General features: G+C 36.5%; 1 protein-coding gene across 3 annotated transcripts in view; it reads right to left on the reverse strand.

Moving 5' to 3' along the window:
• LOC107715026 (MICOS complex subunit mic25a-like) overlaps window positions 1-14,298 on the reverse strand; it is an 82,649-nt gene that overhangs the window by 21,446 nt on the left and 46,905 nt on the right. For 2 of the 3 annotated variants that reach the window (XM_016521063.1, XM_016521062.1), the window contains 2 exons: window positions 5,508-5,643; window positions 2,213-2,249 (listed from right to left, as the gene is read on the reverse strand). In XM_016521063.1, the coding sequence (XP_016376549.1) occupies window positions 2,223-2,249; window positions 5,508-5,643 (163 nt within the window). In that variant the 3' untranslated portion in view covers window positions 2,213-2,222. The remainder of the gene's footprint in view (window positions 1-2,212; window positions 2,250-5,507; window positions 5,644-14,298) is intronic. The other variant, XM_016521061.1, reaches the window with a different exon arrangement.

Genomic DNA, 14,298 nt, shown 5'->3' on the forward strand with positions numbered 1-14,298 from the left:
GTCTTTAATTGATTTTTCCGTACATTTCTGCCATATGTACATAAACTGACAGTCACCACTGATAAGCTACCACTAAATATTGTAGAAACTTAATTTGCTGTAAAGTTGCTTTGCAACGATTTGTATCGTGAAAAGCTCTATACAAATAAACTTGAATTGAATTGAAGTTATTATTATGTCTTAAGAAAGCACTGGAAAATTAGGCTGGTTCATTACCACTAAATATAAGAAAAATATACATTTGTACACATATGGATATTATATGTAGCTATAACTTGTTTTCTTACAATCAAGACTTTTGACAGAGCATTTGCAGTGAGGGCTCCAAAACTATGGAATAGTTTGCCAGTGGATATTAGATCATCTGAATGTGTGTCTGTTTTAAAATGTCGATTGAAAACATACCTGTATAGATGTGTTTTTAATATTTTGTGATGTTTTTTGTTTATTTTGAGTTTGATCTTTTTTGCTTCATCATATTGTGTATAGCTCTTTATAAATGTATCTTTTATGATTGTGTTTTTATATTGTGTAAAGCACTTTGTGTGTTGTAGCTTTAAAAGCGCTATATAAATAAAATTCTACTTACATTCAAAAGATTGGGGTCAGCATTTTTTCTTTTTTTTTTCTTTTTACAAGTCTTGATCAAAAATACAGTAAAACAGTAATAATGTGAAATATTTTTAAATTCAACATTTAACTCTTTCCCTGCCAATGATGAGTTATCTCGTCTTTTACAAGAAATCGCTTCACCGCCAAAGACGAGTTTTTCCGGCTTTTTGTGTTTTCACTGTTATACACTCGGGGGCGCTATTACACATCTTCTGAACGAGTACAAAATAGTGATGGGAAGTTCGGTTCTTTTCTGCGAACCGGTTCTTTCGGACAGTTCGATTCAATAAACCGGTTGAAAAAACCGGTTCACCGGTTCTTTTACGCTCGACGTAATGACGTCATTGGCGATGACGTAATGGCGTTAAGTCTATCGCGGGCTTAACACATTCAAATATAAAGTCAGTAATCATAACATCAGTCAATTAAAACATCATTATAATCTGATACGTTTCTTACAATTTGGATTTTTGTATCTAAAGCATCAACACATATACAGGCAGTGATCTGCAAACTAGGATGTTTTACAGTTATGACGTCAATAAATTAGTCTTCATCAGCGCAGAAACTATGCTCCACTTACTATGTATAATCCATTACGGTTTATTTGTTTATGCATTTTTATGAAACCTACCTATATTCAAGTGTTGATTATATTATTCATTTTATTACAATTGTACTGCTTTTTGTGAGAATCTGCATTTTCAGGATTCTCTGATAAATGTGTTCAAAAGAACAGAATTTATTTGAAATAATAATCTTTTGTAAAATTCTAAATGTCTATACTGTCAATTTTTAATCAATATAAAGAACAAGAATCTCTACATCTGACCACAAGCTCATTTAGCTTATATGTAAATATGTTTCCTTGTACTAAACCCATATTTAGTCAAAATCATTGTCTTCAATACCACAGCTTTGCGTATGTTTAATTGCTGGCGTCTAATTAAATGCAGCTCGATTATAACAAGGTTGACTGCGTCATAATTCACATCTCTAGCAAGCAACGTCTGTTCTATAATACTGACAGGTAACAAGTGTTGTGCTAAGAAAAATATTATCTACACAGTAAAATTGACAGTGTTAATTAAGCAGTGTTACACTCCATTTACTCTTAAGGAGTTAACTTAACAACAAATAGTGAAAAATGCCCCCTAGTGTTGGTGAAAATGATCGGAGTTGAATTCTGCATTGTTAAATTTACTCCGTTAAGCTCCGCCGAAATATTAACACTAATCAGAGTAAATTTTCCTGCAGAGTTAAATCGTGGTAACACTAGGGGTTAATTTCCCCTAGTGTTAAACTCTGGTAACACTATTCAGTGTTGAGCAGTGTTAATTTTTTACTCAAAATAGAGTTAATTTAACTCTGTAAATGTAACACTATGACAAGAGTCAATTTATCACCAATTCTGAGTGGGACCAAATACACTCGGGCCGAGTGTTAAATTCAACTCTTATAGAGTTAATTTAACACTGCAAAATTTACTGTGTAGAGGTGACTCACCTCAGCGAGTGTTACTTATAATAAAAACTGACATGTCTGTCATTTAAAGGAATTATTCACTCAAAAAAAAAAACCTCTGTCATCATATACTCACCCTCATGTTATTAATAACCTGTTCTATTTGGCATTTCCTGTAAACATAAGATAAGACAATATTTTATGTTTTTATACATAGAATGCAATAATAAGATACCGAAGCTTTCTGTGAGGAAAAGACTGAATTTAAGTAATTAAAATCACAGAAAATCCTCTCCTCTGCTGTATAACTGTATGAAAAAGAACAATGACATTTTGCTAAACTATATTTGTGTTCAACAAAAAAAAAAAAAGTCATGCAGGTAACAGATTTGGAACATGAAGGCGAGTAAATAAATTTCCAATTTTGGTCAATGGCTCACTTCCTTAACCTCATACTTTTTTATGGTCAATTTTGATTTCATGTTCACCCAATAAAAAAAAAAAAAGGGAAAGCCACATTAAAAGCCAAACTCTCTTTCCAGCAGATATAGACATACTGTACACTCTTGCCTCTGGCCCACAAAGTGAACAAATATCCCGAGGCTTTGTGCACATAGAGAACGATGTTCGATTAGCCAAACAAATACCATTGATCTGGATTTTGTGTTTACCACCTCCTGCTTTTGTAGCAACAGCTATTCCCTGCTTATGTGAAAAGCTGGACAAAGACGCAGCATGAAACTGCACACACACAAAATTGCTTGATCAAACTGCATTGAAAACCCTTTTATCAACATTCTCAATTCAGAAAGACTCAAGGCGAGAGAAAAAAAAAAAAAACTGGCCAAACATCAAGGACATTTTCAACTCGTATTGAGTACCAGTGCTGCTAAGTAATAGCAATTAAACAGAGTTCAAATCAACAGTCGACACTTGCATTCAACAGTTACAATACAGCACGGATGAGTAGAGGTGAGGGGAATGAAGAAGTGAGAGCGATAACCCGCCGGCAGCAGCACGCGGCATGCCAGATCCACATCCTGGTACTGCGAGCCGTTGCCATAGCAGTGATTATCACACACTCCCTGAGTGCAGTGTGCACTAGTGAGCCAGCATCCCATCCACACACACTCTCTTTCTCTCCTTGCGACTGGGGGTGTGATGGAGTGGAGCCATTATTCTGCTGTTGCCTGGCTACAACTGAACATTAAAAGTAAAACTCCAGGAGAATTAATACCTTGAAAAGGACACTTTTACCTACAGTGCTGCAGTGAGGGCGTGCGGACCAACAAGAAACAATGCAGCGATCTTAAAGTCTGAGAAAAGACTGGCGACTGGGACCCAGGTTTTTATTTTTAACAGGATAGTTCACCCATGACATCATTGACTCACCCTGAAGTCTTCATTCCAAACCTGTATGGTTTTATTCTATTGTGGAACACACACAAATGAAGAATGTGAAAATTAAGATACTTTCAAGAATATTCGGGGTCCAGTCAACATTGGATTCCATTGAAAAACAATATTTTTCAAAATATCTTCTTTTGTGTTCCACAGAAGAAGAAAAAACATGCAGGTTTGGAACAACACGATAGTAATTATGATTACAAATGTTGTTGAACTGTACCTTTAAAGTGGAAGTGAAGCAGTCAGTTAAGTTAACATTATTTAGTAAAGTGATTTCCACTTTGATTAAAAAATATATAACAAACATGATTAATGTAACCATTTTAAAGAAAAAAGGGATGTTTTATTATAGCTTTTGGAGCAAGGGCGCCGCCATCTTGCAGTACCACCGCGTGTGACGTCACGGGGTTGGTTCGCTCCGATGGCCAGTGAAGTAATAGAAGCATTTCTTTACATTTTGAACACACAAATGTTATTTTAACACACAAATAATTTGGTTTTCACCATAATTTGGATGAATATTCAACATCAAACTGTCTATATGCTAAGTTTTGATCGTGGTATCCCAAACATTGTTTTCATAATGCCAGGCGTAAGGTGATGTAACCAGACAACGCTGCTTCATTCATGTCGCATTTTATTGTTATGTCAGACCACTAAGACATATGCATTACATTGACTGGTTCACCAGTTGTATGTATCACATTTTATGTTCACCTAATTAGCTTTCCTGAGCGCGTTGTGATAGATAATTTCTGTTCGCGCTGGCGGCGCCGCACACATACACAAAGCCACAGCTCGGACAGCACGTGAGTAGGCTACCAAATTGAGCTTTCTGTCACGCCTTCATCAGCAACCACATATTATGTTAATCAATGTTTGTGTGTCAGTAACAATTAAAATTTTCCAGCGTCTCTTTCTGATCTTTAGGAGGCGTTCACACTGACAGCCATTTATAACAATAAAATAACTAGAAAGTGACTCACTTTCAAAGAGGTTTGAGTCGACATGAGCTACAGACCATTGGCGAGAGATCAACTCTATGCAAATGCGCTGCAATTCAATGTGGATGCCAATGGCCATTTACATTTTTATTTATGCATTTGGCAGACGCATTTATCCAAAGCGACTTGCAGTGCATTCAAGGGATAAATTTCATCAGTTTTTGTGTCCCCAATGAATTAAATCCATGATCTTGGAGTTTCTAGTGCTGTGCTCTACCAATAGGGCTTCAGGAACGCCTACTAGCAACGGAAGCTTTTTTTTGTTACTATATAAAACGTAATTAATATTCATTAACAATATTCAAATTCATGCAACTTTTTTTTTTTTACATTAGAGCACACAAACTCTCAATAGTTTATTTTGTTAACACATCTTAGTAATTTTGATGAAATTAACAAAACCAAAAATTATGTGTTTAATTATGTTATTATGATATGTTATTAATTAAGTTACAATGCATTCAAATAATTTTGAACATTCATATTTAAAATTGATCTGTTAAGCATAATAATTTTTTTAATAGACAAAAGTTTTTATACAGTATTTTTCCTTATTAGATTTATTTTATTAGTATATTTACATTATATTTTTTTATATTGATTCATTTTAAGTTCAGCTAAAAATTGACAAACATTATATAATACTTAATAGATCATTAGTTAAAATGGATTCAAATATTTGTGAATATCATGAACATTTGATTAATATTTCATATATATTCACATTACAATAAACAATTGATTACCTTTTCATATAACTAGATTACATTTTTAAACTAAAGTAATTATAAAGCATGTTAGTGCTATATTTATATTTATTTTTATTAGTATTTTATAAGATTGTTTTTATATTTACTCTTTTTTTTAAATCATTTTTCAATGCCTATTTGACAAGTATGTTGAGCTGACATTTTAACATTACAGTACATAAATGAACTTTGACTGCGCCCCTAAGAGTTTAACTGAGGTCACAAATGCTTCTAAACAAAATCATTACTCCTAAATCTTATGGTTTCTTACCTTCTTAGCTGCATTGATGCACTGCATGTACTCTTTGGCCAGATCTGAGCACTGAAGCGTCTGCTCACGGTTCTGTCTATAGCAGTTCAGGATCTGAGCTTGCAGGTTCGAACACACCGGCTCCACGTTACGTGGCCTGTGAAAAAGGTCAAAGGTCAGTGAGAGGGAACCATGCAGGCAGTGGTTATCTAACTTCATCTAACTGCAAAAGCAGAGGGATATTGTTGTACACATCCTGCATGCAGTGATAATAAATATTTTATATGAAGCGCAACCAAAAAACAGACTCCGCTATAAAATACAGTCGCATGACTCCCTCCCTCCCTCCCTCCCTCTCTCTCCCACCCCTCCCCCAATTCCGCTCTTCCTGTGGATGGTTTAGTAGAATGAATGAATACGGGGAGACAGGTTAAACTGAATTACCGGCAGAGTGGATATTCATTAATAACACCAGTGTCAAGAGTGGCAGTGACTAGAACAACTATGATAAATAACCCAGCGAGCGGGAAGGAGGTGGAGGGGGTGAACAGACCCAACAAACTCCTCGGTACATCTGTACAGTAGACCCTGCAGGCAAAAATGAGCCACAAATAACCTGTCATTCATCCTCACTTCAGACAAACACCTTCACTCAAACTAATAACGCGAATCCGAACGGCCATTGTTGAAATGACTGTTTAAATGACAATTATTGACTCAGAAAATAAATGCACTGAGATCTGTGCAAGAAATTTGTACTAAAAGCCAAAAATGAGCATGTATAGAGCAATATACCCAATCATTCTAATCATCCTCAGAGTCAATTTGAAAGCTATGGTCAATTTTTTTAATGCAAGTTTGAGTTTGGATAATGTATGTGCCAATCGAAATGCATTTTAAACTAATAAAATAAAACAGCAACCACAAAAGGTTTAATAAATTGATTTATCCATCTAGCTAATCAATCTGGTTGTCAAGTTAACAAAAGATTGACTAACTAGTTCTCACATCAAACTAATAATGCACAAAGAAACAGCTATTGTAGAACTGATTATTACAATTACTGAATCAGATCATGTATGTAATAAAATAAATAAATCAAACTAAAATAATTTATTAAAAAAGTAAAAATTTTAGATTTATATAGTCAAACGTACAATAGTTATAACAACGTCACACCAAACTAATAGCATGCAATCATTCTGCTTTTGTTAAAATGTTAAATGACTGACTCTGATAATGTATATTCAGTACATACTCTAAACCAATAAAACAAAACTGTATACAAAAATAATGTATTTATTTGTGTAACTACCTTTACTAAAAAGCATAATCTAAAACAATTTTAAAAAAACAAAAAAAACAATTAGCTTTCATTTTCATTATTTCTATTACCCAATCAAGTTATTCAGGTCAAGTAGCTCTAATAATGTATGGTGCATTCAATGTGAACATATCTAAAGCAATACCATTAAATTTAAACTTTAAAAGAGTGAGCTACTTCGGCTTCACACCACAAAAAAAAATGTATCGGCTACTGATGGCTTGACTGATAAAATGGATAATGTTTGTGGGAAAGTACTGTATCTTTGTTCAAAACATATCCTAAACCAACAAAACAGGGCTTTATAGTGCGATTTATCCAATCAAGCTAATTACTTTGGCCGTCAAGCTGAGGAAAGCTTGGCTAGTCAGGTGTCATGTCGAATATCACTGGACTGATTAAGCAAAGTGAATCCACGCATCCACCTCCAGCTTCACCGCAACTGAGTCTTTCAGACGATCGACTTACATCCTGCTTAATTGAAAGGCGATTTAAAGCTCAATCTGGCTTAGGTTTCACTTGCAAGTTCAATTAAATCATCAAGAATTGCCATCATTCTGATGCAGAGTAGAGATACGCCAATCCGTCGATCCCTTTTCAAGCAGGGTTGTACGTTTTATCATCGTTCGGGAAAACCAGACGTGGCCAAAAGGAGAAGGGCGAAGGAAATAAACTTCCATCAATAGCACATCTGCACACGTTAGAGGGCCGCCACGTATCAGATTCCGTATTTTTATCAGCCGCCGAAACCGTTTTTTGTTTTAATTACCCCGCGAAAGGAAGAACGACTACTGTAGTCACATTCTTTGCTCCAGCAAGATAAGAAACTCTCCTTTAATTTAAAATAAACTGCCTTCATCGGGAACGGCAAAGGCTTCTGATAGAGCAGAGGGTTTATTAAAGCAGTCTGAAGCAGAAAATTGGCTTGCTCAAACCCGGGCTGAACTGAAATGAACCAAATTGAAGGTGAGGTCTTTAATAAAAATATTAGCTGAGCTGCTTACGAACTGCTCTGCTTTGAAGAGCACAAGCCGTGCCTGTTTAAGGGACGCTCATTTCCTCATTTCACATCTGTAAATAAATAACACCACCACGCTTAAAGATTAAATGTTAATTACCAGAATTTCGTCTATTATTTGTAATCTCCTTAACGAAGCAGAGTGCTACAGAACAAAGCGCGACTTCAGAAACCTTTCCGAGGCGGAAACGCACAAAGCGCAATTCAAAAATATGGAAATTAAATGCAAAGAAAAATGCAACTACAAAAGATTAAATTAGCTTAAAACACATTCTGTGTGTAGGAGCATGTGCTCGTAACTTGAAGAGACAAGCTCATTATTCTGATGCTAAGGAGTCGCACGAGCTGAAAATTGGTAGATACCAAAGACCGCACCGAGGTTTAGCTTCCGCTCGCTCATTAATTATTTCCAATCAGCTCTCGTTGATAAGAGAAAACAAGACTTTGGAATTACCGCACTATGGAAATCTCTGCGAGCCGCGACTCCAACTCGGATTACCGTCTGAATGCTTGAGAAAGCGAGATAAACAAATAATAGCTAGAGGAGAACACAAAACACAAAATCAAACTTGATATAACACGTAGGTCACGAGGCTTTATCAGCTCAGAGTTCGGCTCGACATGTTTTCCGAACCGAGGGTCTAAAATTAACTAGATTAGAGCGCCGTTGCCTTGACCTCGCTCGAGCTCAGCTGGCAGATGAGAACCTCGTCTTATCTCGTCGACTCTCCTTCCAGGGGCTCGCTCGCACTCTGACAGCTTTTCAATTGACTGAGCACGGGCTTCCTCTCCTCCTCTACCGCATCCCTCCACCCTCTCGTCCAATCTCACCTGTAGGGGCCGGCGTTTTTTCACAGCGATGGGCCCCACTTAAACTTGACAGGGCAAGAGGAGGATGGGAGGAAGAAAGAGATAAAGAGAGAGAGAGAGAAAAGAGGAGAGAAGGGCTCGGAGGGATCTGACAAAGCTGATAATTACTCCCGTGGCCGGGGTCTGCGTTTACTAGACCGGCGGGCCAGAGTTCTGCACCTCTCTCTGGGGTAACAGTCTCTGAAGTGCTGAGGAGTCACTTCTCTCGCCTCTAGTCAATCAGCGCATGGAGCTCAACAGTCATGCGTGCTTCCATAACCTTCAGCCCGCCGAGTGGAGACAGGTGTAGAGAGGAGATGTTACTCTGGTGTGACAAGGTGAGGGGTTGTTGGGTGCAGGAGCTGTCTGACATGTCCTCAAGGCAGGAGGTCACGAAGCAACAGTGCAGAACTCTGCTAAAAATCACATCCGCACTTTAATTCAACTTTCGGTACAACTGGAATTCTCCATTAGCCACTCCTACTCATATATATACACTAATATTGGCACCTTGGTAAATATGAGCAAAGGCGGCTGTGAAAATAAATCTGCAAAGAACACTTGACAAGAGATCAGAGACCATTGCTTCATCCAGAATCTCTCCAGATCCTTCAGATTACCAGCTCCATGTTGGTGCTTCTTCTCTTTAGTTCATTCCACTCATTTTCTACAGGGTTCAGGTCAGGGAACTGAGCCAGCCATGGGAGAAGCTTCATTTTGTGCTCAGTGACACATTTTGTGTTGATTTTGATGTTTGTTTTGGATCATTGTCTTGATGGAAGATCCAAACATGGTCCATTATCAGATTTCTTACAGAGGCAGTCAGGTTTAGATTTTTTATCTGTTGGTATTTGATAGAATCCATGATGCCATGTATCTGAACAAGACATCTAGGACCTCTGGCAGAAAAACAGGCCCACAATATTATAGATCCAGAAGTATATTTAAACGTGGACATAGGGTACTTTTTATCCCGGTTTGCACCAAATCCATCTGGTGGGTTTGCTGCCAAAAAGCTCTTTTTATGTTTCATCTGACCATAGAAGCCAGTCCCATTTGAAGTTCCAGTCGTGTCTGACAACTGAATATGCTAGAGCCAGGAGTTTTTTTTCTTTAAACCCATTTGAACGACATGTGGTGATGTAGGGGCTGATTGATATTTTTTAGACTTTCTTACCCTAAGACTCAACTAATCTCTGCAATTCTCCAGCTGTGATCCTTGGAGAGTCTTTGGCCACTCAAACGCTCCTCCTCAACGTGCATTAGGACGATATAGACACACATCCTCTTCCAGGCAGATTTGTAACATCTTTAGTTGATTGGAACCTCTTAATTATTGCCCTGATGGTGGAAATGGGGATTTTTAATGCTTTAGCTCTTTTCTTACAGCCACTTTCTATTTTGTGAAGCTCAACAATCAGAAATATATTCTTTGGTATTACTCCTTGTGATGGATGATTAAAGGGGTCATATGATGTTGCTAAAAAGAACATTATTTGGTGTATTTGGTGTAATGAAATGTGTTTATGCAGTTTAAGGTTAAAAAAACACATTATTTTCCACATACTGTACATTATTGTTTCTCCTCTATGCCCCGCCTTTCTGAAACGCGTCAATTTTTACAAAGCTCATCGTTCTGAAAAAGCGAGGTGTGCTTCTTCCCACATCATGACGTAGACAGCTTGTAACACTCCAAAGAGAAAGGAAAAATTGAAATCGCATCATATGACCCCTTTAAGAGAATTTGGCCTTTGTGTTCCTCATATTTATAATCCTGTGGAACAGGAAGTCATGGCTGGACAATTTCATGCTCCTAGTAACCCTGGTGTGCGAAAAAAAAATTAAATATGAATGGGAATATACTTCAGAGATATTTTACTCATAAGAATTTCTTAGGGTGCCAATAATTGTGGCCAACATGCATTAGAGAAAAACATTTATTTCATCATGAGATTTTCTTCCCACTTTCAATTGTTTTACTTCAATGATAGGTTAGAATTTTATGAATTTATTGAATGAAAGATCAAAAAGATAAATTATGCAGATTTATTTTCACAGCCGCCTTTGCTCATATTTACCAATGGTGCCAATATTAGTGGGCGGCACTGTATGTGTGTGTGTGTGTTTGTACAAGGAATGTCAAACGACGACCATTGTATACCTGACCTCACTGCATGATATGCAAATCAAGTAATCTTACTAATTACATTTATTAGGGCTGGGTTTTGACACAAATTTCACAATTCGATTCGATTCTCAGTCACAAGCTTTCGATTCGATTCGATTACTGATTCGATTCAATATCGATTATTTTGGCTATATATCAGGTACAGTACATGCCAAATTTTCTCAAGGTTAATGTTAATATTATTGACATATAAAATAATATTTAATATTATTTACAATTTAATAATATTATTTTATAATATGCATTGCGGGAAACAAGCAAAAAATAAGGAAATGTAACTAAATAACTAAATAAATAAATAAATACATATAAAACAAAACAGAATATATATATATATATATATATATATATATACACATTACTAGTCAAAGGTTTTTGAACAGTAAGATTTTTAATGTTTTTTTAAGAATTCTCTTCTGCTCACCAAGCCTGCATTTATTTGATTCAAAATACAACAAAAGCAGTAGTATTGTGAAACATTTTTTACTATTTAAATTTAATACCATTTAAAATAACTACTTTCTATTTGAATATACTGTATTTTAAAATGTAATTTATTCCTGTGATCAAAACTACATTTTTAGCATATATATTTTTTTAAAGCAGTTTATGTTGGTATCTTAATATTAATGTTCATTTAAGTACGGTACGGCAATAAGAATATATTGAAAACATGATTACAAAGCAGCAATTTTCATTATGTACATTCTTTCACAAGCTATCTTTTTTGGGATGGAAACTTTCAGTTAAAGCTCAGATCTTACTAGGCCACATCACCCCCAATTACAGAAGAAAAAGTTAAGATAAAAGTCTAAAATTCCTATGCAAAACTCTCAAAGCAAAGCAACTGCAAGAAGTACATAAATTACCCATGATGACGATGACTCATCATGGTCAAATAAAGTTCTTCATTCATCTAAATAAATGAAGCGAGGAGAGCATGGTGAGAAGAGAATGCCAGAAGATAATTATCATCAAAATTCAAACCAGAAACCTCTAGAACGTGTGAAAAAATATTTCTTGTGGGGGGGAAAAACCCTGCTGGTTTTTATTTTTATTTGGGCTGCACAAGACTTATAAACATGTACTGTACTGTGGCTGTGCTAAAGCAAGACTCATGACCCACAGTCTAGTCGTCCCACACTTCCACCCACCCTTCCAGACAACAGCTCCTCTAATGAGGGCCTTTCCTCTGAGAGACCGCAAACAACATCCATCGCAAAAGAAAAAAAGAACAACAACAAATGCTTGGCTAAGGCTATATAATTGGCTGCCATAGAGCAGGGAAGTTTACTGGGAAGGGAGACCAACCATGACGCTGACCAGATGCATTTCCTACTCTTCTTTTTCTTTGCTTCATTCTCTTAAAGAGACAGTTCAACTAAAAATAAAAACTGTCACTATTTACTCACCCTCATGATGTTCCAAAACTGTATGCTATTTTTTTTTTTTGGTAGAACACAAAAATAAACTGAGAAATTCAAGAACAGCTCTTGTAGCTCATAATGATTTTGGCTGGTTATCCATTGTATCTCATATATTAAATAAGATTTAAAACAAAGCCACAGCGTGATTAACTGTTACATGTCTATGAGCCACATGCAGCAGAAGCATTCCTGAATGAATCCGTGATCAACAATATTCAGGTAGGTGTTTAAACAATGCTTAATTGGTACAAAATGGGCCAAGAAAATATCCCTCATTCCATTACACCTCCAGCAGCAGCCTAAAACGTTGATACAAGGAAGGATGGATCCATGCTTTCATGTTGTTTACGCCAAATTCTGACCCTTCCATCCAAATGTCACAGCAGAAATTTAGAGCCATTAGACCAGGCAACCTTTTTCCAATCTTATATTGTCAATTTCAGTGAGCCTGTACAAATTGTAGCTTCAGTTTCCTGTTTTTAGCTGACAGAAGTGACACCCAGTAGGGGTTGCACCAACTAGTCGACTTTAATGCTCTGCCATGACGCTTTAAGCTTGAGGTCGACTAGTCGCTGGTCCTATAGAGGGCCCAACAGGATAAGGAATCCTTGAAGTCCACATTTACGCTCCGTTTCCAGACAGTTAAAAAGACAAATAAATGCATACTCCTAAAGCGCTCCACAAGACATGTGTGATTATACCATCTGGATGCTCGAAATTGAATGAGAGAATGTACGTTTTAAACCGCTTATTGTACAGGTAAGTTAATCGCTGTTCTAATCTAATGCGCTGCTGCATTTTAACACACACACAGACTACAGACAGTACATCACGCGCACGGACACGGAATCATTCAGTAGCGTGGAAATGTATTGGCAACACTGTTGTACGATTTCTCAATAATACAGCTTAGAAACTGAAAAGTTCTAGCATATATTTTAGTAACTAAAACCCACAGCTTCACTATTAGTAGAGAGATGCTGCCAGGTAGAATTAATACACACATGCAATTGCTTTCTGCATTCATATTAATGTAATCTTAACAGTAGGGGTGTGCGATATTGACAAAAAATAATATCTCGATATTTTCTGGGATTTTATCGATGACGATAATTAACAGTGCTACTTTGTCTGTATCTGATTTAGAACAAGCAGAAATCTGTGAAAAACATAACGACCCAAAGACAAAAGAACTGATAAAAATTAGCTTTTATATGAAAAATAGCCATGTGGGCAGGTTCAGGCTTATTTGTTCATTAATGAAGTCATCAGTGACTAATCTACGTCGACTCGACTTTTATCACATAAATGTCGAATTTAAAAAAATCTGAAGTCATTCAACCCCTAGCCCCCAATGTGGTCTTCTGCTGCTGTAGCCCATCTGTGACAAGGTTCGACATCTTGTGCGTTCAGAGATGCTCTTCTACATGTCTCGGTTATGACAAGTAGTTATTTGAGTTACTGTTGCCTTTCTATCAGCTCGACCCAGTCTGGCCATTCTCCTCTGACCTGTGGCATCAAGAAGGCATTTTCGTCCACTGAACTGCCGCTCACTGGATTTTTTTTTTTTGACCATTCTCTGTAAACCTTAGAGATGGTTGTGCTTGAAAACCCCTGTAGATTTACCAAGCAAATTAAATCAACACAGAAGCTGCATCTGAAGTGGCATTTAGATGTATTTACACACATGTATTTTGTTTAATGCAAGACATGAATGCATTTAACCTGCAATTACAAATACATAAATAATGTTTTGATATATTAAACATAAAACGTTGAATACTGATATTTGAAATTATTTAAAACATGAAAAAAACCTATTAAAAAAAAAGAAAAAGCCGAAATTTGATATTAAAACCGCCAGCAGGTGGCAGCAAATCCCTCTTAATAAGTGAGTCATTGCGATTGAACCGAATCATTTAAACGGTTGATTCATTCAAGAAAGAAACACCGTCATGTTGCTCAGAGACGCAAAACAGCGCTGTGGCTTTGTTTGGAATTATTTT

The sequence above is a fragment of the Sinocyclocheilus rhinocerous genome, unplaced genomic scaffold (genome assembly GCF_001515625.1).
Source record: "Sinocyclocheilus rhinocerous isolate Xijiao unplaced genomic scaffold, SAMN03320098_v1.1 scaffold28, whole genome shotgun sequence".
NCBI lineage: Eukaryota > Metazoa > Chordata > Actinopteri > Cypriniformes > Cyprinidae > Sinocyclocheilus > Sinocyclocheilus rhinocerous.